Source organism: Amblyraja radiata, chromosome 4 (assembly GCF_010909765.2).
Source record: "Amblyraja radiata isolate CabotCenter1 chromosome 4, sAmbRad1.1.pri, whole genome shotgun sequence".
In the NCBI taxonomy this organism is placed as follows: domain Eukaryota; kingdom Metazoa; phylum Chordata; class Chondrichthyes; order Rajiformes; family Rajidae; genus Amblyraja; species Amblyraja radiata.
Window position 1 is genome coordinate 81,826,142 of NC_045959.1, and position 26,884 is coordinate 81,853,025.

The window sequence follows — 26,884 nt, forward strand, 5'->3', positions numbered from 1 at the left end:
ACTGGATGTTTTCAAGAGAGAGTTCGTTATAGCTCTTAGGGCTAATGGAATCAAGGGATATAGGGAGAAAGGGTTATGGTTAGGGGTACTAATTTTGGTTGATCAGCCATGAGCATATTGAATGGTGGTGCTGGCTTGAAGAGCCGAATGGCCGACTCCTGCACCTATTTTCTATGTTTCTATGACTTTGGCCAATTTAGAAGTGAGATCGACCGATTGACCAAATGATGCACAATAACATGGCTCTCAACACCAGCAAAACCAAGGAACTGATTATGGACTTTGGAAGGGATAGGATAGGGACCCACAATCCTGTTTATATCATATATAACATATATATGGTGGAAAGGGTCAAGAACTTCTACTAATTGGGTGTGCATATTTCCGAAGACCTCTCCTGGTCCAGGCACGCTGATGCAATTATAAAGAAAGCACAATAGTGCCTCTACTTCCTGAGAAGATTACGGAGAGTCGGTATGTCAAGGAGGACTCTCTCGAACTTCTACAGGTGCACAGTAGAGCATGCTGACCAGTTGGCATTGTGGCTTGGTTCGGCAACTTGAGCGTCCAGGGGCAGAAAAGGCTGCAAAAAGTTGTAAACACTGCCCAGGCCATCACCGGCTCTGACCTCCCTCCCATCGAGGGGATCTATCGCAGTCGCTGCCTGAAAAAGGCTGCCAACATCATCAAGGACCCACACCATCCTGGCCACACACTCATCTCTCCGCTGCCATCAGGTAGAAGGTACAGGAGCCTGAAATCTGCAACATCCTGGTTCAGGAACAGCTACTTCCCCACAGCCATCAGACTATTAAACACAACTTCAAACAAACTCTGAACTATAACAGCCTATTGCACTTTATCTGGTTATTTATGTGTATATATATATGGTCTATGGTATATAGACACACTGATCTGTTCTGTATTTATGCCTACAATATTCTGTTTTGCTGCAGCAAGCAAGAATTTCATTGTCCTATCTGGGACACATGACAATAAAACTCTCTTGACTTGACTCTTGTCTTTCTTTACCTTCCCATAAATTTGTTTTGTCATCAAATCCAACCCCCTATTCCCTTAATCCCATTTGTATTAAATATATGGCATGAAATATACCATGCCAATATATAGTAAATTGTTGCATCAAATGACCTGCCCAACTGTTTCAAAATCACTGAAGCTATATTTTCTCAAATAATCCAAATCCCTTTCTCACTGCAACATTTGTCCCATGAATGGACGTCTGTGCTTTGATTGTATTCGTTGCTTTGATTCATTTGTCATTTGATTCTATTCTGTTATATTCCAATAAGGATTCTTCCCTCACAATTCTAATTGAATTTAGAATCAATCTTTTCATTTCTGTTTAGTTTTCGACACAATGAACCACAATGACCTCTTGCACACCAGGATGGGACTATCAAGAGAACAGGAGTGGGCTCCTCTGCTTCAAAGTGCCTTTTCTACTATTCAATTTGATTGACCTCAAATCAAATAAAAATCTATTGAATGCTTCAATTGATTCCATAGCCAAACCCTTGGAGCAACAAGTTTCAAATTTCTATTAAGCTGCTTAAAAAGTATTTCCCCTTTTAACTTGTAAATGACATAGATCTAATTTGAAATTGCACATTTATTTAAACATAGATGGTAGCATATCTGAACTTGGCCTTGGTTCCAATTTTGTGCATGTTCCCCAGTGCCCTTGTTTCCTACAGGCTCAATTTTAAATCTCTATAATTATTCAGTCTCATTAATATTTTGGTGCAGAGAATTCTCAATTGTGAAAGAAAACCATTAACTGAGTGACCCCTTTTCCTGAAGTTATGCCCCTTAGTTATAGATCCCCCCTTGAAAGGTAACGTTGTCCCGGCATAGACCCTGTCAATGGGATCACTTCTCATTCTTCAAAACTCTACTGAGGTCCAACCTCTTGAGCCTTTCATGTCAATCCCTTCATCGCAGAACTCCACCTAGTGAATCTTCTCTGAACTGCCTTCAATGTAAGTATGTATATGCACACACGCACACACCTACCTTTAAATAAAAAGACTAAAACTATATGCAATTTAGGTAAGATTTCCAATTTTTTCTTCTAAACCCCTTTGCACTAAAGGTCAACATTCTATGACTTGCTGTATCTGTGTTCAATAAATTGAATTGTATGTATTGTATGTATGTTGTGTTGATGTACAAGGTCACTTAAATAAAATACTGCTTTTCTATGATGAGCTCAAATTTCCACACATGGACAAAATCTTTGCCCAATCGTGATCAAGAGACATTTAAAAGAGCTCTTGAATAAGCAAGATGTTAGATATGAACCTAATGCAAGCAAACAGGTCGAGTGTAGATGGGCAAAATGGTTGAGTCCGAATGTTCTGTAAGACTCTGTGATTGTGTTGGAAGGAACTGCAGATGCTGGTTTAAACCAAAGATAGACACAAAAAGCTGGAGTAACTCAGAGGGACAGGCAATATCTCAGCTACTCCAGCTTTTTGTGTCTATCTGTGATTGGGCTTATGGAAGAATAGGGGTCACTGTTTAAAAACAGATCACGGTTTTAGGACAAAGGGGTCAGCTGGTCAGGCAACATCTCTAGAGGACATGAAATGTGGACAGATGAGGTGAAATTTCTTCTTGAAGGTGACTAGCCTTTGTAACTCTCTTGAATGGGCGATAGAAGTACAGCCTTTATAAGGCGGTTGGAGAGATGCTCGGTAAACAACGAGGTTGAAAGACAAGGGGTGAAGTACAAATCGAGGCACCACTGAGCTAATTGGTGCCTTCTCATCCTTAAATTCATTTATGTGGCGCCAGCTGCGACCTTGTCATCAGGTCGTCTCCCGCTTTGTTTTGCAGGCGATGATTAAACTGTAAAGGCGAGTGGGGCCGGGGCTCGCTGCACGGTTCAAGCCGGACAGTGCGGGGACTCTTGGAGCGGAGCCCCCTCTCCCTCTCCGTCCCCCCCGCCCTCGCCCCATCCCGTCCTCTCGTCCCCCTCGCCCTCTCCTCCTCCGTCCCCCCCGCCCTATCCCTCTCCGTCCCCCTCGCCCTCTCCCTCTCCGTCCCCCCCGCCCTCGCCCCATCCCGTCCTCTCGTCCCCCGCCGCCCGCCAAGGTCGACCGACCGACCGACCGCCCGCCAGCCATTACCCGGCCAAGGACGCCGAGTCCCGGGCCCCACGGCAACGTGAGCCAACCCCCCTCCGCCTTTCCCCTCCGCAAGGGCGCCCGCTCCGCGGCGAGACTCCGCCAACTGCCCGGGACCGCCGCTGCGACCTTACCGAGTGAGAGACGGCGGAGCGGAATAGGCCCGACAGCAACATGGCGGCCGCTGGTTCTACACAGCCAGGCGCGCAGCACCGCCAATCGATCGCAGAGTGCGTTCACCCGTCTGTGCCGCAGCGTCGGCTGCGCGGTGTTACGCCAATGCGCATTACTGTATCTGATGTACACTGTCACTGCAAAGGTGCATGTACTGCATCTGATGTGCAATGTCACTGCAAAGGTGCATTACTGCATCTGATGTACATTGTCACTGCAAAGGTGCATGTACTGCATCTGATGTGCAAGGTCACTGCAAAAGTGCATGTACTGCATGTGTGCAATGTCAATATAAATGTGCATTACTGTATCTGATGTACATTGTCACTGCAAATGTGCATTACTGCATCTGGTGTATAATTTCATTGCCAATGTGACATCGTGGTTTTCCACCCTCTCCAGAGAGAACAAGGGGAATATCAATGTCAGGATGAAGATTAGGAGTGACACTAACGGTGTTGCTACACGATCTGATGTATAATGTCATTACAAATGTGTCTATAATGTATCTGTTGAGCACAATGTTATACAAATGTGCATGGACTGCATCTGATGTGCAAATGTCATACAAAGGTGCTTGTACACAATCTGATGTATAATTTAATTGTAAATGTGTCTGTACTGTATCTGATGTGCAGCATTGTGCAAATGTGCACATAATGTCTGACAATAATCTTAGTGTCTGTAATAAGGTAAAATATCTAGGGCATTTTATTACAGATGATGAGGATATTTATAGGCAACGACGCATGCTGTGTGTACAGGTGAATATTCTCTTGCGTAAGTTTGGTGCGTGTGCAGATGTGGTGAAAATGTAGCTTATTTAGAGCATATTCAGGAGGAGGAGCCATCTTGGGGGACGGCTGCTAACCAGCAGCCGTCCGTTTAATTCACTTTTTTTTGCAGCAGTTTTAGTGAGTCCTGTGCCTTGTTTGTGGGAGAGATAGACTTTTTAATGTGGGGGGTAGGGGGTAACAATATTTCTAGGTCCCTACCTGGTCGGTGAGGCAGCTTTTTCTCCAGGCTGCCCCGTCGACCCGTCCTCGTGGCCTACCAGCGGGCGTGGAGCGCTGTTTCCTGGTGGGGACCGCCCAGCACCTCGGCTTCGGTGGCAGCACAGCGCTGGAGTGCTATCGTTGAGCGGAGCGGGCGATGCCTTGCCTGGGTCGACGCGCTGGAGCTCCGGTGAGCTGTGACCGCCGAGATCAACACCTCCGGGCTGCGGGTCTGCGGAGCGGAGCGGGCGGCGCCTACTTTAACATCGGGAGCCTGGGAGCTCCAAACCGGCTCGGCCTTGTCGGCTTCGGAAGCCGCGGTCCCCAGTTAGGAAGCGGCCGTTCCAGGTGGCCCAGCCGCTGAAAGGACTCTCCCGACGCCGGGGCAACAGCACCCGGCCAGAACGGCCAGGAACATCGGGCCTCCGTAGAGGCAATAGCGGAGGCCTCAATAGGCCTGACTTTGGGAGAACTGGGGATGGGGACTGGACATTGTGCCTTCCCCCACAGTGGTAACCATTGTCGGGGGATGATTTTTTGTGTGTAATGTGAATATGTTAGTTTGTGTCCAAGATGGCTGTCGGAAGGGAGAGTGGACGCTGGCGCGGTTTAGCTGCCGCTGCTCTCTCTTCACATTGTGTTTTTGATTTTTTTGTCTTTGGAGTGGATTCTGTCTTTTATTTGTGTATTGGTGATGTCCTTATTATTTATTTTACTCCGACTATATGTTTTTTCTCTCTTGTTAATTTCTGTAAGATGTCCTTGAGACTTTGAAAGGCGCCCGCAAATAAAATTTATTTTTATTATTATTATTATATTGCACACCACTGTATACTGCGCACCTGTGGTCGGACTATGGAAAGACAAGTTTGCAGAGACTAAAGGTGTCATATAATGATGCCATGAGAACACTGCTAAGGAAACCTATATGGTGTAGTGCTAGTAACATGTGTGTGGCTGCAGGAGTCGGTACATTAGAAGCTATCCTAAGAAATCATGTGTATAAATTCATCTGCAGGATAAATGACTCTAAAAATGTAATTATTGTGGCCTTGTCAAACATAAGGTTTAGCACTACACGCTACGAATCCCAGTTGTGGAGACACTGGTACCGTTGTCTCGTTGTAGGACTGATCATTCTTTTTATTCTGGATTTTAATTAATGTATTGTTTTTTTTTAATATATAATTTATGATGCTTTTATAAGTGATATACTAAGATTTTTAATGTACTTTATGATGTTTTTTAATATGCAATGCATTTTTATGTAATGTTGCCTCTTGCCTGGACCTCGAGTCCGAAATAAAGTTTAATATTATCATAATGTACAAAGTCATGCAAATGACGTGTTCTGCCTCTGATGTGCAATGTCTTGCAAATGTACATGTGATCAGTGATGGAAATGGGTTTTAGGAACTAGGGGTACTCTAAGATCCGTGAGGCTGAGGTTGGGAAGGAAGGGGGTGGGGGGGGGGGGGTTATATGCGGTCATACCCATGTAAGAGTACAAGAATGCATAACTTGTTTATTGTGTATTTATAATATAGTTTATTGTGTATTATATGTCATAGCTGCTTTCTTCCATCTCTATCTCTCCCTCTCTCTCTCTCTCTCCCTGTGTTGGCTGCAGCCATCGTCTGCTTCGGAGAGGGAAGCAGGTCAGTGATTGCTCACAAGGCCCCTCGGAGACTGTGTCTGATTGGCCACCGAGTGACCAGCGCATCATGTGATTGGACACAATGCACTTCGAGACAGCGGCTGATTGGACGGGAGAAGACCGATTTGTTGATTGGACGGGAATTTTAAGGGAAGCTGGTCGGTGATTGAACACAACGCCTGTAGAGACAGCGGTTGATTGGCCGCCAAATAATCGAGCAAATATTGACAAATAGGAAAACAATAAAATTGGAATTCCGATTTAAATCGGAAGAATATCATGCCTGATCTGCAGCAAATATACTAGTATCCACTCGAGTATCTTTGATCTGCAGTTCCTTCCTATTGAAGAAGAACCCTGGCCCGAAACAATTCCTAATCCCAGGGCTGGCCTTAGGAGGTGCGGGGCCCAATTGGCAACAATTTTATTGAGCCCCAGGTTCCCAGACAAGGTCTGTAGAATCATAGAAATACAAATAAAGTCTTTATATCTCGATGGTAGAATGGAAAGTAATCAAAATGTACGCTTAAAAAGTGCCTGCGAGTTAATGGATAAAACAGATCTAAGTTACAATTTAATATAAAATTGCATACATGTAAGCCTACAAGTAACAAACAAAATGTGTAGATCACCTCTGAAAAGTACATAGTTGCAATACTACTTGATGCAGCCGTCCCCACAAAACGCCAAATGATTCCGGGAATGCTGAGGCGAGAGGGTGAGAGAGAGAGAGGGAGTGAGAGATCGAGAGAGATCCAAAAGACGGGTTTGGATCCCAACTATGCCTCGCTGAGACTTTGCCAGAAGTTTCAAACCTACGGCCCCCTCCAGTTCGAGCCACGTGGACCAAGATACCACGTTGTAAACAACCACGTTCGCTACTTTGACTCAGAGTTCGCGTTCCGCCACAGTCCCGCCAGCGGTTTACAGCTGTTTGATATCCGCTTCAGGAAGGAGCGGGTAGTGTACGAGTAGAGAGTCCAGGAGGTGAACTCCGTTTACGGCGGAGAGACGCCAGGTCTGATGAGGGTCAAGTTCTTAGACAGTCATTATGGAATTGGGAAAAGTTCCAATGAGCTGGTGAAAGACGTGGACTGCCCTTACAGCGCCACTTTCCTCCACACTCTCCATCTCATGGAGACTGGAAACTGAAAAGTAGGGGAACGCCATCCCCCTGCGTACCCCCCCATTCCCATCACTGCATGTGATGCATCTGATGTCCAGTGTAGTGCAAATATACATGTACTGTATCTGACATGCAATGTTCCTGTAAATGTATGTTCACTATACCTGATATGCATCGTCATGCATGAGTACATGTGCTGCAAGTAATCTATAATGTCCTTACAAATGTGCATGTACTGCAGCCATTCAGTGTCATGCAAATATGCTGCAGCTGTTGTGTGGTGGCATGCAAATAAGGGTGCTTTTATTGGATGTGCATTTATTCATACAAAGACCTGGGTTTCATCCTTACCACAGGTGCTGTCTCTGTGGAGTTTGCACACTCTCCTTGGGACCTTGTGGTTTTTCACCACATCCAGAGAGAATAAAGGGAATATCAATGATTGGATGAAGACCAGGAGTGACACAAATGATGTTGGTGATTTACCGGGTGCGAAGAGTGGGGAAGGCTTGCAATTGCAGTTGGTCTGTGGCGAAGAGGTGAATATAATGCAACTTCCTGCAACTTAAACATGTTTATTTTCAAACCTTTCCAATTTCTGATGATGAATATCAGATGCTGTCCGATGCTGCTGTTGTTCCAACATTACAATATTGTTCCAGGTTTACAACGTTGGTGTGTTTTTGTTTCCTGATGTACATAAATGCACACTTCCTTTATCTTATGTGGGTGCAGCACACAAATGGCTTAGTGCTGTATCTCATAACGTGTGCAAAGTGAAGTACCTGAAATGAAGGATTAATGAAATTGAGGGATTAATAAAGAAGAGAATGTGGTATTTTTAGGGACTATCTTATCCAAAATAAATCGTAAATTTAACCCCAAATAAGGAAGTGGGTTGAATAATGAATGAATGAATCTCTTTATTGTCATTGCACATGGTACAACGAAATTTAAAAGTCAATCCCACGGTGCGATTCACAAGAGCAATTTTAAATATATAAGAAAAGGTAAAAATATATACATATTTAAAAAAATTACAGATAAATAACAATAGCAGCTGAGGTAGAACCATTCAATTGAATGTGAGTGTTATTTCTATCAGTTTCTGGTTCTGATTGATTACTGCATAAACACCTCATTAGTGGTTATCTCGCGCAGGTCGGAGTGAGTAGAGTAACGATTGAATTTTGAAGTGGGCCTTTTTGACAAAGTTAAGGAGATCTAGTTGCTCAATCCCCTTTTTAAATAACTTAACATGTCCTCTGTTGGCAAAATTAAAATGTAGATTAAAATAACTACAAGACAACATTATTATATAATGTAGTATTAAACAGCTTTAAGGTTAGTAAACTGTAATTTTATGGTAATACTAGACTAAGTGGGACCCGTTTGGTCCCAGCATCACACGGGAGGGCTGGTCACCCAACGCAATATTCCAGCTCTCCACCAATTCCAATATTGCTCGCCAGTCGGGGGGGGGCTTTCTGTTGCGCTAGTATGGGTGTTGTGGGCCGAAGGTACTGGTTTCCTGAGGGCTAGTATAGACATTGTGGGCCAAATGGATTCTTGGGCTGGCAGCTCAGTCACTGAGGCCTGGCAGTACAGTCACTCGTTCATTTTGTACAAATGAATTTTGTGAACACAAACTTTTTAAAAGGCGAGGCAAAAAATTTGGCAGCAGCCACCCGACACCCAAAATTCATTTTGTGAACACAAACTTTAAAAAAAGGCGAGGCAAACAATTGGGCAGCAGCCACTTTACAGCCGCATCGAGGAGAATCACCGTGGATTAGACGTGCGTTCAGTGTTATTCGCAGCTCAGAGAGCCGTGACCCTCTCGCTTCCTGGGTCTGTCAGAGACTGAGTGAGGGACTACACTTCCGGGTTTTACAGTCCCTCCCCCCTGCCGCCAGCAGGGGCAGCAGAGAGAATGGGGATTTAAAAAAAAACATTAATATCTTTGTACTATGTACTTTTCATCGATGGAAAAAATCCTCTGGTCCCGGAAGGCGGAGGGGGGCTCTAAGCGAGATGGCCAAAAATGACGGCCTTAGGTGGCGGTGTTCTCTCGGAAATTGCAGCACAGTGGGCCAAAAGCGGTCAAGATCAGACTTTTAGTAATATAAATAGATTCCTTTATATGTTATATTGCTTGTAGTGCAAGTCTTTCTCCTCTTTAATGGATAACATACCTTGGACACCTGCTCTGTACCTTGCTGCCACTGAGATGCATGTCCACACAGTGAATGTTTAGTTTAGTTTAGAGATACAGTGCAGAAACAGGCCCTTCTGAGTCCGCACCGACCCCCACTCATTAACACTAACCGACACACACTATTTTAGAAACATAGAAAATAGGTGCAGGAGAAGGCCATTCGATATGATCATGGTTGATCATCCAACTCAGTATCCTGTACCTGCCTTCTCTCCATACCCCCTGATCCCTTTAGCCACAAGGGCCACATCTAACTCCCTCTTAAATATAGCCAATGAACTGGCCTCAACTACCTTCTGTGGCAGAGAATTCCAGAGATTCACCACTCTCTGTGTGGTACATTTATACCAATCCAATTAACCTACAAATCTGTACGTCTTTGGAGTGAGGAAGGACACGACATGCGGTCACGGGGAGAACGTACAAACTCTGTACAGACAACACCCATAGTCAGGATTGAACCCTGATCTCAGGCGCTGTAAGCACTGTAAGGCAGCAACTCTACCGTTGCCCCTTATTGGCAACATTGGCAAGTTAGCCAAATTGTGGGGACATTACATAAAGTGGGTGCAATTACCAGATATGGTCACAGGACAGTTTTAAGGAGCGAAAAGTTTAAGAGAATTCTTCCTTCTAGATTTCTGCCACGGAAGTAATGATATGTGTGGCCCTTTATGTTGAGATCATAGCTCCAAGTCTTAGATTTTTAAGTGGATAGTGCAGATATTTTCATGAAATTACACTTGCGAGAGTCAAGAATGTTTTATTGTCAGATGTTCCAAAATTAAACAATGAAATTCTCATTTGCAGCAGCAGCAGCACAACAGGTTTATAAACACGGTACAGTACTCAATAGATAATACAGTAATCAATAGCATTAGCTTACGCAATGTAAAACTAATTGATGCCAATTTTAGTGTGGAATAACAAGTATTATTGAATCAGCCCCAGCATTCTTTCTGACTCTTGGGACATTTTGTATGCTCAGATAATATACATCTGTATGTTCCTGAACTTTGTTTCTATTTTCCATGTTACTGAATTGTGCAGTGACACAAACAATTGGATCATTATCCCCTCCACACAGTAACTGGCCTTGAAAGCACAGTTGTCAGTGGGACTGTATTATCTGAGGGTTTTACTGCAATAACAAACTTTTTCTTCTTCATTTCTTTGTGGTGCAACACTTTTATACAGATCAAGTAGAATGCCCTGGACATCCAAATTTGTCTTTCAAAATGAGAAATATTTTCTCAAATACATTAAGCTGCTCTCACTCTTTTGCAATAAACACAGGCTTCACTGGTGCACTACAAAGTCATAGAGGCCAGCAAGATCTCAAGGTTGGTCCTGGTTCTGGGATGCATTAACTGACCACAGTGGGGACATTAATGGAAGTCTAAAAACTAAACTCATGGATTATTGAGTGAAAATATAACTTGCAATTTTTAGTCAGCTGATATTTGATAAAAATTTGATGCATTTATTGCTAAACAAAACTGAGTTTACCTCTAAGATCTTCCAATGGGGTATATGGGAGGTCAGGACCACTCTAGTTGGTGAGTGGACGGTTCAGTTGCCTGATAGCAGGTGGGAAGAATACCCCCTGAATCTGGAGGTATGTGTTTTCAAACTTCTGTACCTTTTGCCTGATGGGTGAGGGGAGAAGAGGGCGGGTTTGGGGTGAGATTGGTCCTTGATTATGCGGGTAGACTTGCCGACACAGCATGAAGTAACTGGCCTAACACATCTAGAGAAAAGGTTACTCTCTCATTATTTTTCAGGATCCGAATATCACTGGCATTTGGAGTCTGAAAAAGGGTCTCGACCCGAAACGTCACCTATTCCTCTTCTCCAGAGATGCTGCCTGTCTCGCTGAGTGACTCCAGCATTTTGTGTCTATCTTCATTGTAAACAGATTATATTTTGAAGAAGGGTTACGACCCGAAACGTTGCCTATTTCCTTCGCTCCACAGATGCTGCCTCACCCGCTGAGTTTCTCCAGCATTTTTGACTCCTTTATATTTACAGGTTGGGATAGTGTGCAATGCGGGAGAGCACCTGCAGGTGGCAGTGCTCCCAAGCATTTGAAATCCTTGAGTGCATATGAGACTGCAGATGCTGGAATCTTGAGCAAAATACAAAGTGCTGGAGTAACTCACCAACTCAAATACCAGTGATGTCCTGATCCTGAAAAATAACTAGAAAGTTATTATCTGTACAGGTGATCCAGTTACGCTTGATGTCTGATGATGTGCCCCAGAATGTTGGCGATGTGGACTCTAGGGGAGATGTCCAGTGCCTGGAATCTGTGAGATCATAAAGTCATAAGGTCATAGTGTGAAAAATTAGAGCACATGGTATTAGGGGTAGAGTATTGACATGGATAGAGAACTTGTTGGCAGACAGGAAGCAAAGAGTAGGAATTATATTTACAAATGTATTAATGATTTAGACGAGGGAATTAAATGTGACATCTCCAAGTTTGCAGATGACACAAAGCTGGGTGGCAGTGTGAGCTGCGATGAGGATAGAAACATAGAAACATAGAAATTAGGTGCAGGAGTAGGCCATTCGGCCCTTCGAGCCTGCACCGCCATTCAATATGATCATGGCTGATCATCCAACTCAGTATCCCGTACCTGCCTTCTCTCCATACCCTCTGATCCCCTTAGCCACAAGGGCCACATCTAACTCCCTCTTAAATATAGCCAATGAACTGGCCTCGACTACCCTCTGTGGCAGAGGGTAGTCGAGGCCAGTTCATTGGCTATATTTAAGAGGGAGTTAGATGCTATGGATGCTATGAGGCGGCAGGGTGACTTGGATAGGTTGGGTAAGTGGGCAGATGCATGGCAGATGCAGTATAATGTGAATAAATGTGAGGTTATCCACTTTGGTGGCAAGAACAAGAAGGCAGATTATTATCTGAATAGTCAGATGAGGAAAAGGGGACGCACAACAAGACCTGGGTGTGCTTGTACATCAGTCACTGAAAGTAAGCATGCAGGTACAGCAGGCAGTGAAGAAAGCTACTGGCATGTTGGCCTTCATTGCGAGAGGATTTGAGTTTAGGAGCAAGGAGGTCCTACTGCAGTCGTACAGGGCCTTGGTGATACCGCACCTGGAGCATTGTGTGCAATTTTGATTATTTGAGGAAGGACATTATTGCTATTGAGGGAGTGCAGCGTAGGTTCACCATGTTAATTTCTGGGATGGCCGGACTGACATATGATGAAAGAATGGGTCGACTGGGCTTGTATTCACTGGAATTTAGTAGTGTGAGGGGATCTTATCGAAACATATAAAATTCTTAATGGATTGGACAGGCTAGTTGCAAGAAAAATGTTCCCGATGTTGGGGGAGTCTAGAACAAGGGGTCATAGTTTAAGAATAATGGGTAGACCATTTAGGACTGGGATGATGAAAAACTTCACCCAGAGAGTTGTGAATCTATGGAATTAGTTGCTACAGAAGGCTGTGGAGGCCAAGTCAATGGATATTTTGAAAGCAGTGATAGATAGATTCTTGATTAGTACAGGTGTCAGGGGTTATGGGGAGAAGGCAGGCGAATGGGGTTAGGAGGGAGAGATAGATCAGCCATGATTGAATGGCAGAGTAGACTTGATGGGCCAAATCACCTAAATCTGATCCTATCACTTATAACCTTATGAAGTAATGACATAGAACAATAAAACTCTCTTGACTCCTTTGCAAACCAGCATCTGCAGTTCATTGTCCCTATAGACTGTTATCCATGTCTGTCATGTGGAGGCACACTGCATCAACGTCAGCAATCCAGCTCGGGCTTCTCACCAAAATCTAAAGGCATTCTCCACCTGACCACAGAGCGAGAGAGGGATCTTGTTGAAGACTCCTCCTCCCTCCCTCTTTCATCACTTCATCTGCTGCTCAACAGTAGCTGAGTCTACATGGTCAACTGATTTTTGAATGATTGATTGAAAGATACAGCCTGGAAACAGCCCCTTCAGCCCACCAAATCCATGCTGACCATCGATCACCTGTTCACACTAATTCTATATTATCCCACTTTCGCATCCACTCCCTACACAGCAGGGGCAATAAAACCTACTAACCCACACGTCCTTGGGATGTCGCAGAGCACCTGGAGGAAACCCATGTGGTCACAGAGAGAATGTGCAAACTCCACACCCAAGGTCAGGATCGAACCTGTGTCTCTGGCGCTTTGAGGCAACAGCTCTATCTACTGTGCCACTTGTGGAGGATGCAGCATCCACCAGCAACCTTTCACATGTTACAGGCTGTGCTTGTTTCTTGTGGGGGTTTAGACTTTGCAGACTTAATGAGAGATAACACTTGTTTACAGCCTCGACTATTGACAAGCTTGCGGGGAGGAGTCTGGGGGAGGGAGGTCGCGGCCATCTAAAGGATTGTATCTCAGGGCTGAGTGCAGTCTTAACTGCAGTGCTTCCCCCAAACATGACCTCTGAAAGAGTTTCAGCGAAAGAGCTGATTTATCACCCTGACCGGTGGCTCCAACCAAACGCTCACATACCAGACATCGAAACGTACAAAAAAATGCACAAGAAATCTGTTGAAAACCCAGAAGGTATAGTATATTTAGCCAACCAATGAATGAAAATGAACAAAGAAGTCCAACTGCATGCAAGTATTTCTCTGTACAATCAGTGTGTACGTACCAGTCACCAGTGTAATGTTGAAGAGTTTCCAGGTGAGGCTGTTTCTTTCAGTTTATCTCTTTGATTTTCTGATGTGATGTATGATCAGCAAACTTGGTTCAAGACTCCAGTTAGCACTTTACTACAGTAAAATTCTGTTTCTTTTATAGTCGTTTTGCTGGTAATCCACATGTCAAAGAAATATCTCTAACATCTTAAAGGCTGTTTATAATTGCCGAACATTTCAATGTACAACGTAAGAACCTAAGAGAAAGGAGTAGGCCACTCGGCCCCTCGAGCCTGCCATCCCTTCAAGATTACAGCTGATCCTTAACCTCACCATCGTAATACTGCTCAGTCCGGACTCTTTGATTTCTTTAATATTTAGAAATGTGTTGATCTATGTTTCAATCAGTCAATCCCTCTTCAGGTGCCACCCCAGGAATCAGTCTGGTGTAGGACTTGGCAACTGTAATAGTGTTCAACATCACAAGAAGGTAGCCATTTCTTCTTGTGTCTGGCAGGAATATACTAGTCATAGTCATACAGCATGAAAACAGGCCCTTCAGCCCAATTTGCCCACAACCGACCAAAATGTCCCGTCTACACTAGTTCCACCTGCCTGTGTTTGGCTCGTATTCCTCTAAACCTATCCTATCCAAGTAAATGCTTCTTAAACTTTTCATAACTTACCATTTATTAAACAGTGCCTAATTGTTATCCAGATACTGCAGGCACTGACTGTGATAATGAAAGGCATGGATGGAGTGGATGTGGAGAGGATGTTTCCACAAGTGGGAGAGTCTAGGACCAGAGGGCAGAGTCTCAGAATTAAAGGACGTTCCTTTAGGAAGGAGACAAAGAGGAATTTAGTTAGTCAGAAGGTAGCAAATCTATGGAATTCATTGCCACAGAAGGCTGTAGAGGCCATCAATTAATATTTTTAAGGCAGAGACAGCTAGATTCTTGATTGGTACGCGTGTCAGGGGTTATATTGAAAAGGAAGGAGAATGAGGTTAGGAAGGAGAGATAGATCAGCCATGATTGAATGGCAGAGTAGACTTGATGGGCCGAATGGCCTAATTCTTGACTAATTCACACCATTGACTCTATTTACATTTCACGCAGCCTAGGGAAATAAGTCAACATAATCAAGGAACACTCATACCCTGGGTCATTACCTCTTCTACTTTCAGGGTGTTATAGACCTGGATTCCAAGATCGCTTTGTTCATCAAATGCTGCTTACATTTGACCTTCTAAAGTGCAACACCACACACTTGCCCAGATTGAACTATGAGTAAATCTCACCAATTTACCATTAGCAATTCATTACAGGCCAAGTGGGTTAATGTGCTGATGTGTCCCGAATAAACCATTTCATCTCATCCTATCGTAGGCATTCCCTTTGGGCTACTGATCTCCCCCCTACTGAAATCCTATACTCACAGAGGAATGGATGGGTGGAGTGCCCAGAGTAGAGGAATCAAGAACCAGAAGACATAAGTTAAGGCGAAGTGGGAAAGAGTTAATAGGAATCTGAGGGGTAACTTTTTGCACCCAAAGGCTGGTGGGTGTATGGAATGAGGTGCCAGAGGTTGCAATACTCCCTGCCAGAGTTGTGGCAGGGGGTATTGCAACATTTAAGAAACAATTGGACAGGTACACGGATAGGACAAGTTTAGAGGGATATGGGCCAAACACAGGCAGGTGGGACTAGCGTGACAATAAACAATAGATGCAGGAGTAGGTCATTCGGCCCTTCAAGCCAGCACTGCTGTGCATCTACCTGATGTGGATGGGACATGTTGCAAATCTGTGCTTCTACCCGATGTGGATGGGACATGTTGGGCAGTGTGGACAAGTTGGGCCTGTTTCCATGCTGTATGACTCTATGACTCTCCCTCTCTCCTCTCTCTCTCTCTCTCTCTCTCTCTCTCTCTCTCTCTCTCTCTCTCTCTCTCTCTCTCTCTCTCTCTCTCTCTCTCTCTCTCTCTGTGATAGAGTCATAGTCATAGAATGCTATAGTATGGAAGCAGGCCCTTCGGCCCAACTTGCCCACACCGGCCAACAATGTCCCAGCTACACTAGTCCCACTTGCCTGCGCTTGGTACATATCCCTCCTAACCTATCCTATCCATGTACCTGTCTAACTGCTTTTCAAAGTCCCAGGCTCAACTACCTCCTCTGACAGGTTATTCCAAACACCCACCACCCTTTGTGTGAAAAAGTGACCCCTCGGATTTATATTAAATCTTTTCCCCTTCACCTTGAACCGATGTCTTGGGCAAGAGACTCTGTGCATTTACCCAATCTATTCCTTTCATGACTTTGTACAATATAAGATGCCCCCTCATCCTCCTGCGCTCCATGGAATAGAGACCCAATCTACTCAACCTCAACCTCTGAAGAAGGGTTTCGGCCCAAAACGTCGCCTATTTCCTTCGCTCCATAGATGCTGCTGCACCCGCTGAGTTTCTCCAGCATTTTTGTGTACCCTCTCCTATTCAAAATATGATGTGCCATTGACTATTTTTCTTCCACTGTTGCTGACTGCCCTGCTGAATGTTCCAGAATTTGCTTTTTAACAAAGTATGTTCTATTGCGTACAGATTTTCTTATTTGCCATCTTGTTTTTTTCCGATAGAATTTTGGGGTGATCTTGCAAAAGGGTTTTACTGGAACAGCCCCCCAACCGGTGCCATCCTCGATTACAATTTTGATGTGACGAAGGGGGATATTTATGTGAATTTCATGAAAGGAGCAACGACAAACATCTGCTACAACCTTCTGGACAGAAAAAATGAACAGGGAGAGAAAATAGCTTATTACTGGTAATCAACAAATTCTAATTGTCATCCCTCCCTCCACCCATCCCTTTTATTTAGAAAATATATTATTCATCAAGCATGATTTGTTTGCAATAGCCAGCAAATGTTTTAATCAGAGCTTCTGTTTGTATCCTCCAAATATTAATAGGTGATTTGGTGACTGTTCTCATTGAATTGTTTCAGCAAATAATTTACAATGAAATCTCCCTTTGTCTCATAATGACAAGAGAATTGCCGTTTGGTTCTGCTGTGTCAGTTACCGATAGTACCTCATCCAAGTGGTTATTCTTCATTGAAGAGAGAATTGTGGGGAGCAAAAATGAAGGAAAAGATGCAGAATAGTAATGAGGCTGCTTGCAGCAATATATGCAATTTCTTGCAGACGTCAGCGATCCATGTTCTCCAGGGATGCTACCTGAACCGCTGAGAACCAGCACTATATGTCTTTCTTTATCTGTACTAATCCCATTGTCCTGCATTGTGACTGTATCCTTCAGTGACTTGTCCTTTTTAAGCGTCTGTCCAAATATCTCTTAAACATAGTAATTGTATCCGATTCCACACCTCCTCTTGCAGCACATTTTTTTTTTTTGTTATGTTGAAGTGTGTTTTTTATGTTTTTTTAAATGTTTTAATGTGGGGGAAGAGGGTACGGTAAAGGGGGGATACCGTCCTTCAGTCGCTTCCAGGAGAGGACGCGACTATTATTCGAGTTGCGTCCTCGCCCCCCAGCGGCCTACCTACTGGATGGCACAGCCTTTCCTGCCTGGACCGACCAGAGCTCCAGCAGCGGAGGGACAGCGCTGATACATCGCGGGGCTGGCGATGCCTTACCGGGGATCGCCGTCTGGAGCCCGGAGTGCTGGGCCTGCGGCACCGACATCATGGAGCTGTGGTTCGCGGAGCTCCCAACGCGGGCGGCGCTGACAAAACACCGTGGGGTCCTGCGACTCTGCCCGGCTCGGCCTGCGGACTCCGGAGCTGCGGTCTCCGGTGGGAAGCGGCTGATCGGGAGGTCCGGGCTGCTGAGGAGGGTTTTCACCGTCGGGTTTCGGCGTCGGCGTTCCATCAGCCCGGCGAGAGGGCCTGAGCATCGGGCCGCCCGGGGTGGCGACTGCGGGTGCTCGGAAGGCTCCGACCATGGGTGAACATCTGGGAAGATCGGAGGGGAGGCTGGCTGGACTATGGTGCCTTCCTCACCTTGGTGCCATTGTGTTATGTTGTGTCGTGGACTTTCTGTGTTTGTACTTTTTTTTAAATTCTATTTTATTTTTAATATGTTTTATTATTTATTATTTATTTATTTTTATGATACTGCCTGTAAGGGAAATTCATTTCGTTGTCTCTAATTGAGACAATGACAATAAATTTGAATACAATACAATACAATACATTCCAGATATCAACCACTCAAGATTCAAGATTCAAGATAGTTTATTGTCATGTGTCCCTGATAGGACAATGAAATTCTTGCTTTGCTTCAGCACAACAGGCACGACTACAAAACAGATCAGTGTGTCCATATACCATAATATTAAATATATACACACATGAATAAATAAACTGATAAAGTGCAAATAACAGATAAAGGGCTACTAATGTTCAGAGTTTTGTCAGAGCCAAGTTTAATAGCCTGATGGCTGTGGGGAAGTAGCTATTCCTGAACCTAGTCGTTACAGTCTTCAGGCTCCTGTACCTTCTACCTGAAGGTAGCAGGGAGATGAGTGTGTGGCCAGGATAGTGTGGGTCCTTGATGATACTGCCAGCCTTTTTGAGGCAGTGACTGTGATAGATCCCTTCGATGGAAGGGAGGTCAGAGCCGATGATGGACTGGGCAGCGTTTACTAATTTTTGTAGTGTTTTCCTCTCCAGGGCGCTCAAGTTGCCGAATCAAGCCACGATGCAACCGGTCAGCATGCTCTCTACTGTGCACCTGTAGAAGTTAGAGAGAGTCCTCCTTGACAGACCGACTCTCCGTAATCTTCTCAGGAAGTAGAGGCACTGATGTGCTTTCTTAATAATTGCATCAGTGTTCTCTGACCAGGAAAGATCTTCAGAGATGTGCACTCCCAGGAATTTGAAGCTCTTGACCCTTTCAACCATTGACCTGTTGATATAAACGTGATTGTAGGTCCCCATCCTACTCCTTCCTACTCCAAAGTCCACAAGCAGTTCCTTGGTTTTGCTGGTGTTGAGGGCCAGGTTATTGTGCTGGCACCATATGGATAGTCGCTCAATCTATCTTCTATACTCTTACTCATCCCCATCAGTGATACGTCCCACAACAGTGGTGTCGTCAGCGAACTTGATGATCGAGTTCGCACTATGACCGGCTACACAGTCATGAGTATAGAGTGAGTATTGCAGGGGGCTGAGCACGCAGCCTTGAGGTGCTCCCGTGCTGATTGTTATCGAGGCTGACACATTTCCACCAATACGAACAGACTGTGGTCTGTGAATGAGGAAGTCTAGGATCCAATTGCAGAGGGATGCGCAGAGACCCAGTTTTGCGAGTTTGGTAACCAGCTTGGAGGGGATGATTGTGTTAAATGCCGAGCTGTAATCGATGAATAACAGCCTGACATATGAGTTTTTGTTTGCAAAACAAAAACACTCTGCAAAGTGCTTTTCCATCAGTTGCACAGAAAGTCACAAAGTGTTGGAGTAACTCAGTGGGTCATGCAGCATCCTTGGAGATAATGGATAGGTGACGTTTCAGGTTGGGACTCTTCTTCAGAAGGGTCTGAAGAAGTCTGAAGAAGGATCCCGACCCAGAAACATCACATATCCATGTTTCCAGAGACATTGTCTGACCTGTCAAGTTACTTTCTGTCTATCTTTGCACAATTTCTTTCCTTTAGTGAGTCAGAGTTATACAATGGTGGCCACCGATTCATTCCTTGTGATGATTTTCCTTGTATGGTTGAATGTGGCTCTGGTGATTGTAAAGGAATTGGTCTTTTGATCAGCATTGTAATGGGGGAGAGTGACTTTGAGCTTGGGTCGGACATGTTCAGGAAGAAAAAGGTTTGGAGGGCTGAGAATCAATTTATGCATTAAGGTTTCTCATCCTTCCTTTCAAACTTCATTTATCAGATGAAATTCTATAAAGGTCAATACAGTAACAAGAACTGCACAACAGTCTACGATGCCAGACAGTAACCCAGATATTTAGCTTGGTTTAGCTTATTGTCATATGCACCGAGGTACGAGTGTAAAAATTGCGTGCTAACCAGTCAGCGGAAATATTATACATGATTACAATCGAGCCACCCACAGTGTACAGATACATGATAAAATGAATAACGTTTAGTGCACGATAACGTCCAGGAAAGAACAATTAAAGGTTGTCCGAGGGTGCTCAATGAGGTGAATCTCAGGATCACTCTCTAGTTGTTGGTAGATGGTTCAGTTGCCAGATACAGCTGGGATGAAACTGTTTTCTGAATGTGGAGGTATGTGTTTTCACATGCTTGATGAGAGAGGGGAGGAGGGAGTGCCCGGGGTGAGACTCTCCCTTGATTTTGCTAGTGTCCTTGCCAAGGCAGTGTGGTGTAAAAGCAGCATTTACTGTACAAATCCCATCACAGCAATTTAGATCATTGAATTTTTGAATGTGTGTTAATCTGTAGATGAGCATTCTTTTCTCCCCCGTCTTTTCCTCCTTCCTTCACCTTCATGAGGAATAATCTCCTAGTATGAAATAGTCAACTTGAAATATAATTGCTTTGCATTTTAGTGAAGGAACAGCAGTGATAAGTTGTTTAGATAATGAGGAAACTCCAAGGCAAAAAAAACAAAAAACCAGTTGTCCTGTTATCATCCTGACCAAAAGAGTTGTATCTAGATCCATTTTATGATGGATTAAGATCATGTGATAGACCCAAAATGCTGGAGTAACTCAGCGAGTCAGGCAGCATCTCTGGAGAATATAGATAGGTGATGTTTCAGATTGGGACCCTTCTTCTGACCCAAAACATTACATACCCATTTTCTCAAGAGATGCTGCCTGACCTGCTGAGTCAATCCAGCATTTTGTGTCTATCTTTGGTATAAACCTGCATCTACCGTTCCTTTTTATAACATTAATGTCACAACGGAAGTTAGTATGCGTTGGGTCATGCAGAGGCAGGAAACATGTTCCCGATGTTGGGGGAGCCCAGAACCGGGGACCACAGTTTAAGAATAAGGGGTAAGCCATTTAGAACAGAGACGAGGAAACACTTTTTCTCACAGAGAGTTGTGAGTCTGTGGAATTCTCTGTCTCAGAGGGCGGTGGAGGCCGGTTCTCTGGATACTTTCAAGAGAGAGCTAGATAGGGCTCTTAAATATAGTGATCAGGGGATATGAGGAGAAGGCAGGAACGGGGTACTGATTGGGATGATCAGCCATGATCACATTGAATGGCGGTGCTGGCTCGAAGGGCCGAATGGCCTACTGCTGCACCTATTGTCTATTGTCTATTATGCATTTGATCCAGAATATTTCAATGAATGGGTTTGATCTTTCTTTAAGAAGATTATATTTTTAGAGCTACAGCATGGAAACAAACCCTTTGGCCCACCCAGTCCATGCCAACCGTGGATCACCAGTTCATTCTAGTTCTATGTTATCCCACTTTGTTATCTGCTCCACACAGATTAGGGGCAATTATTTTTTCAGAGGACAATTGGCCTACAAACCTTCACATCTGTGGGACGTGGGAGGAAACTTAACGAGCTGCTTGTAAGTTATACACTGTTGTTGATCTATCACTGAATTTGCCAAATGAGGCCTTGCAACAATTCAAGTCCCTTATTTACTGAAAACAGGTTATCAAATTGCTGATCATAGGTATGTTGCAAAGCCTACCTGAAGCGTCTTTGAAAATCTGCCGTTGCGGGTGTGCGCGATTTTGGCGCCGTTTAGAGGGGGCGGGTTTAAAACGCGATTTTCTCTAGGCTGTTCAAATCGAAGATGTTCAGCCTAGTTAATTATTAACGAAAAATCGCTGAAAGACCCCGTCGCAAAGGCTATTATTAGGTTTAAAGGCCTCGTATAATAGTTATAGTAGTTTAAAAATCAATCTCTAAACCCGCGACCACCAGCAACCGCAGAGTCTCATAAAGCAAATAGCAGAAGTTAGGTTGTATATTTTTACATTAAAAAGGGCTTCTAAAGATCCCTTTATACAAAATTTAATATTGCGAGTAGCTCAATTTGGGCCCATTATATCGCGCAGTATTTTTCTGGGCATTTGGGGCACAAATCTACCGCAATGTGAACGTTCTAAACCAGCGCGTTCCACAGGGACCCACTGGAAAGCTGATTTAAATGGGCATTTATTTACAGCAATTAAACACTAAATTCCTTCCATTTGGTCTATAAATTAATGTAAATGAGATTTTAAAATCATGTTTTATTGTGAATTATTTGTGAATATTATTTGGACATTTAGGCTATTTAAAAATGTTAATAATTTATTAAGAAATGGATAGATGTTTAGATCTAGTAATTGAAGTCTGAAATTAGCTACAATTAGGTAACTAACTAATTATATGCTTTAATTTCAGGTCATCCAAGTAAGATTATTTTATATTTGTTTCAGAATGCTTCAATCTATGATAACTGAAAATTTCATTCAGTTCTCTTAATTTTTAAGAAAGTTATGGGCTTTTGACTGTTCACGATCACAACTTTTTTGTTATGTCCATAGAAAATCAATAGGGAACAAGATGCTCATTTCCGAGTATGAAAATGGCCATAACTTTTTAAATACTTGAGATATGAAAGTGAATTAGGTGTCAAATTAAACTTATTTTTATGCTTTATCTGATGGGATAAATTACAGACTTGATTTTTAAAATCTCAAAATTTTGTAACATTGCTACTGATCACTGGTCATAATCGAACAAAGAGCCACATTGCCTTTTAAGACCAAAATGTCAGCAATGACGGTCAAGTAGCGTTTTTCTCTGTAATGGAAGAGACCGCAAAATGAGACGTTTACAATGACCAAGTCTATTTATAATAATTTCTGACAAGTCTTCTTGTTTCAATATCGTCGCGATAATGGCCGCTGACTGGTTAGTGTGCAGCAAAAGCTTTTTACCGTAACTCGGTACACGTGACAGTAAACTAAAACTGAAACTGGATCTGTATTGTAAACGCTAGTAAAGCAGATGCATGAGTTAATAGATAGAATGGTACAGCACAAGGACAGGCCCCTTGCACACAATGACAAATATGATACCGAATAAAACTAATCTCTGCTACCCTCCATTCCCTAAATATTCTTGTGCCTCTTTAAAAGCCTCTGAAATGCTACTATCATATCTGCCTGCATCACCACCCCTGTCGTGTGTTCCAAGCACCCATCACACACTGGACATTGCACCTAGATTCAACACAATGCTGGAGAGTTTTGTCCTGCTCCTCACTGCTGTTCAATAGATTTTCTGTTATAAACACACAGAGTTCAGTCTCCGGTGAGAAAAAGATTGAGCTTTACAGAGATGCTTGCTCGGTCGAATCTTCAAGTAAAACGTACTGTCCTCAGCACGTACAGGAATAGCGGGAACTTGGGAGGGCAAACTGTGTGTGCTAATCTAGACCTCTGACCCCTCCGTTTAGGAAAAGAGATGGGGCCTGTGAGGAGGGGGTGGAAAAGGTGGGGAAGGGTGGAGATGCTGGTGAGATGGAAGGAGGGGAATTGAAGTCCGAGTGCAATATAATGAAGGGTTTTTCTTTATGGAACATGGTGATGATGTAATTTTATTCCTAATCCAATGATGTTAACATGTTCTTTCAGGGAAGGGAATGAACCTCATGACTGTTCCTTTATCACCTACTCCCAGCTCCTGAAGGAAGTCTGCAAGTTCGCCAATGTTCTGCGGAGTTTAGGTGAATAATTCCTTTATCCAGAGAGCTGTCGAGAGCTCTTAATTTGCTCATGTACTGTAAGTAGAGAGTTCTTAGTGTGTGGAGGGCTCTATAAATCCAATGTTTGGGTCATGGGTGTATTGAACAAGCTGCCAGAGGAGGTAGTTGAGGCTGCGACTATCCCAATGTTTAAGAAACAGACAGGTATATGGATAGGACAGGTTTGGAGGGATATGGACCAAGCACAGGCTGGTGGGACTAGTGTAGCAGGGACATGTTGGCTGAAGGGCCTGTTTCCCCACTGTATCACTCGATGACTCTATAGCTATTATTCCCATGTAAGCTGAGCTTTGTAACTACAATGTCCACACAGCTTTGATGCTCCTTTGTGGAAAGCTCTGTAATTCTGTTTGGTTTTCTCCACAATACTCTAGGAGAAAACATATGGCCTGGATTAGGGAGTATTAGCTACAGGGAGAGGTTGGACAGACTTGGATAGTTTTCTCTGAAACACCAGACGTTGCGAGGAGACCTGATAGAAGTGTATAAAATCATGAGAGACACAGGTAGGGTAGATACTCAGAACCTTTTTAACAGGATGGAAATATCAAATACTAGAGCGCATAGCTTTAAGATGAGAGAGGCAAGATTTAAAGGAGATGTGCAGGTTAAGTTTTTTACACTGAGAATTGTGCAGTGTAGGAGAGGCAAGTTGTCGAGATTATCCAGGACAGAATGTATCTGGCTAGAATTAAGAAGAAATAACTGTGCAATTAAATGGCCGGGACTATTGTGTATCTGCTAATTAATGGAAAGAACAGTAAATATGTATGACAATTGCAGAGATGTGCAAAATATATATAGAGTAATGATAATAGGATTCTTCAGCTCTCCAACTATAGACTGGGATGACTATAAATTAAGGAAAAGAGAGGGAGATTGGTTTCTGAAAGGTGTTCAGGAGATCAGGTGATGGATGACACTATGGTGCAGCTAGTAAAGTTGTTGCCTCATGGCGCCAGAGACATGGGTTCGATCCTGACCTCAGGTACTGCCTGTGTGGCGTTCGCACAGTCTTCCTGTAACCACGTGGGTTTTCTACGAGTGCTCTGGTTTCCTTCCACATTCCAAAGACATGCAGGTTTGTAGGTTAATTGGCTTCTGTAAGTTGCCCATAGTATGTAGGTTAGAACTAGTGTACGGGTGATCGCTGGTCACAGCAGATTCCTGTTGACATGCTGTAAACTAAACATAACATAAAAGTGACACGAGGAACTTATTTCTCATCTAGGGAATGATTACTGCCTCAAATGCACAGCTAGGGTAGCAGTGGAAGCTGATTTGTTTGAAAAGGGAGATGGATAACTGGAAGGAAATAATTTGCAAGGCTCTCGGGATACGGAGGGGGAATGGATCTAACTGGATTATTCCTACACGCTGCTTTCTGATTTGTATATCCACGTGTGGGACACATAGACTGTAGGTGATGCTGTGACTAAAGGTTGGGCCCAGTGTTCAGGGGATGGGCCAATAGATTGAATCAACTTATGTTTGCCTGGTCTTTCCATTTAGATCATAAAACCATGAGATATAAGGGCGGAATTAGGCAATTCGGCTAATCGAGTCTACTCTGCCATTCAATTACTGCTGATATATTTGTCCCTCTCATCCCCATTCTCCTGCCTGCTCCTTGTAACCTATGGTGCCCTTACCAAGAATCTATCAACATCTGCTATAAAAATACCCAGTGACTTGGCCACAGCCTTCTGTGGCAATTAATTCCACAGATTCACCATCATCTGACTAAAGAAATTCCTCCTCATTTCCATTCTGAAGGTACTGTAAATCCTTTTATTCTGAGGCAATGCCCTTTGGTTCTAGACTCTCCCATTACAGGAAACATCCTTTCCACATCCACTCTAACCAGGCCTACCATTATCCAGTAGGCTTTGTTGAGACCCCACCCCTCATTCTTCTGAACTCCAGCAAGTACAGGTCTTTAAACACCTGATATGAAAATCCATCAAATCAATCATAAATTGTTTGATTCCCTGAGAACTGGAAGAAGGAGGGAGTCGGAGACACCAGCCGATGCAGGACAAAGATCTGGCAGGAGACCTTTCGCACCTTCAAGGTTGGCTGCAGGAGCCCCCTCTCCCCTCCCCCCCCCCCCTCTCCCCTCCATGACACGGTCTGAAGGCCTGGTGAGGAGACGGGCATCTTGCTGGCAAACCGAATAAGGCGATGGCTGCAACGTGCCTTTATGGCCATTTGCAGCAAGGACTGTGTCAGATGGCGCCAAAATCTGGCAACTATTGCATATGGACGCTGTGGGCTGTTTCTTTGCATAGAGTACTTACTCGAGGATTGTCTTTATATATGGCAATAATCGCACTGATCTACTGTATAAGTGACTGAATAATATACTTCAATGTACCTTTGGTGCTCATGACGATAAAAGAACCATTGAACTATTGATAAATAATCTGCAGAACATTTTGTTCTTCTTTAGGTGTGCAGAAAGGAGATAGAGTTGCCATCTATTTACCAGTGATTCCAGAACTGATATATGCAATGCTGGCCTGTGCAAGAATAGGAGCTGTCCACACAATTGTGGTATGTATGCACTTGGGGTATTAGGCTACTTGTTGCCAACTGGCCCACTCCAGACTGCAGGAGTACGTGCTGAAGGACTGGCTGTAGCTCGGTGCAATCAACACCAAGGCTCTGCGAGGGAGGACCACAGTCTAGGGTCCTTCCGTTGCTGGACATTGAGGGGCAAAGTCCGATCGGGACGCTCCTCAAACAAGGCAAGGGATATCACCGCAGGGGGCCAAATGGGTGACAAGGGTGCTTTGATTAAAGACGGGAGAGAATACTACCGAGTATGACAATAATGAATGTATGGACACTGAAGATTTTTGCAGTTTTTATTTTGTATATATTTTTTATTCTGAATAAAGTTTATCTTTGGAAATTAAAAAAAAAATGCTACTCGTGAGCACGGTATCTTTCATGAGAATCTTTATGAAGCACCTTTTGTGTGGAGAACCACCAGTTCTGGTTCTGCTGTTGTGTAGCCTATGAATCACATCTCTTAGGTTCCACATCACAAGATGGGTGCAACTTAAAAAGTCACAGTGACAATGCTGAGGTGTATCAACTGTTTCTTCGAGTCATAGAGTCACACAGCATGGAAACAAGCTCTTC

The 26,884-nt window shown here is 43.8% G+C and overlaps 2 protein-coding genes across 2 annotated transcripts in view; one reads left to right on the forward strand and one right to left on the reverse strand.

The window, feature by feature from the left end:
- Positions 1-3,438, reverse strand: part of ndufv2 (NADH:ubiquinone oxidoreductase core subunit V2) — a 42,305-nt gene extending 38,867 nt beyond the window's left edge. The window contains exon 1 of the mRNA XM_033019838.1: positions 3,287-3,438. Coding sequence (XP_032875729.1) covers positions 3,287-3,328 — 42 coding nt within the window. The 5' untranslated portion in view covers positions 3,329-3,438. The remainder of the gene's footprint in view (positions 1-3,286) is intronic.
- Positions 3,439-6,634: 3,196 nt separating this feature from the next.
- LOC116972335 (acetyl-coenzyme A synthetase, cytoplasmic-like) overlaps positions 6,635-26,884 on the forward strand; it is a 64,335-nt gene continuing 44,085 nt past the window's right edge. The window contains exons 1-4 of the mRNA XM_033019840.1: positions 6,635-7,643; positions 16,630-16,816; positions 23,604-23,695; positions 26,187-26,290. Coding sequence (XP_032875731.1) covers positions 16,737-16,816; positions 23,604-23,695; positions 26,187-26,290 — 276 coding nt within the window. The 5' untranslated portion in view covers positions 6,635-7,643; positions 16,630-16,736. The remainder of the gene's footprint in view (positions 7,644-16,629; positions 16,817-23,603; positions 23,696-26,186; positions 26,291-26,884) is intronic.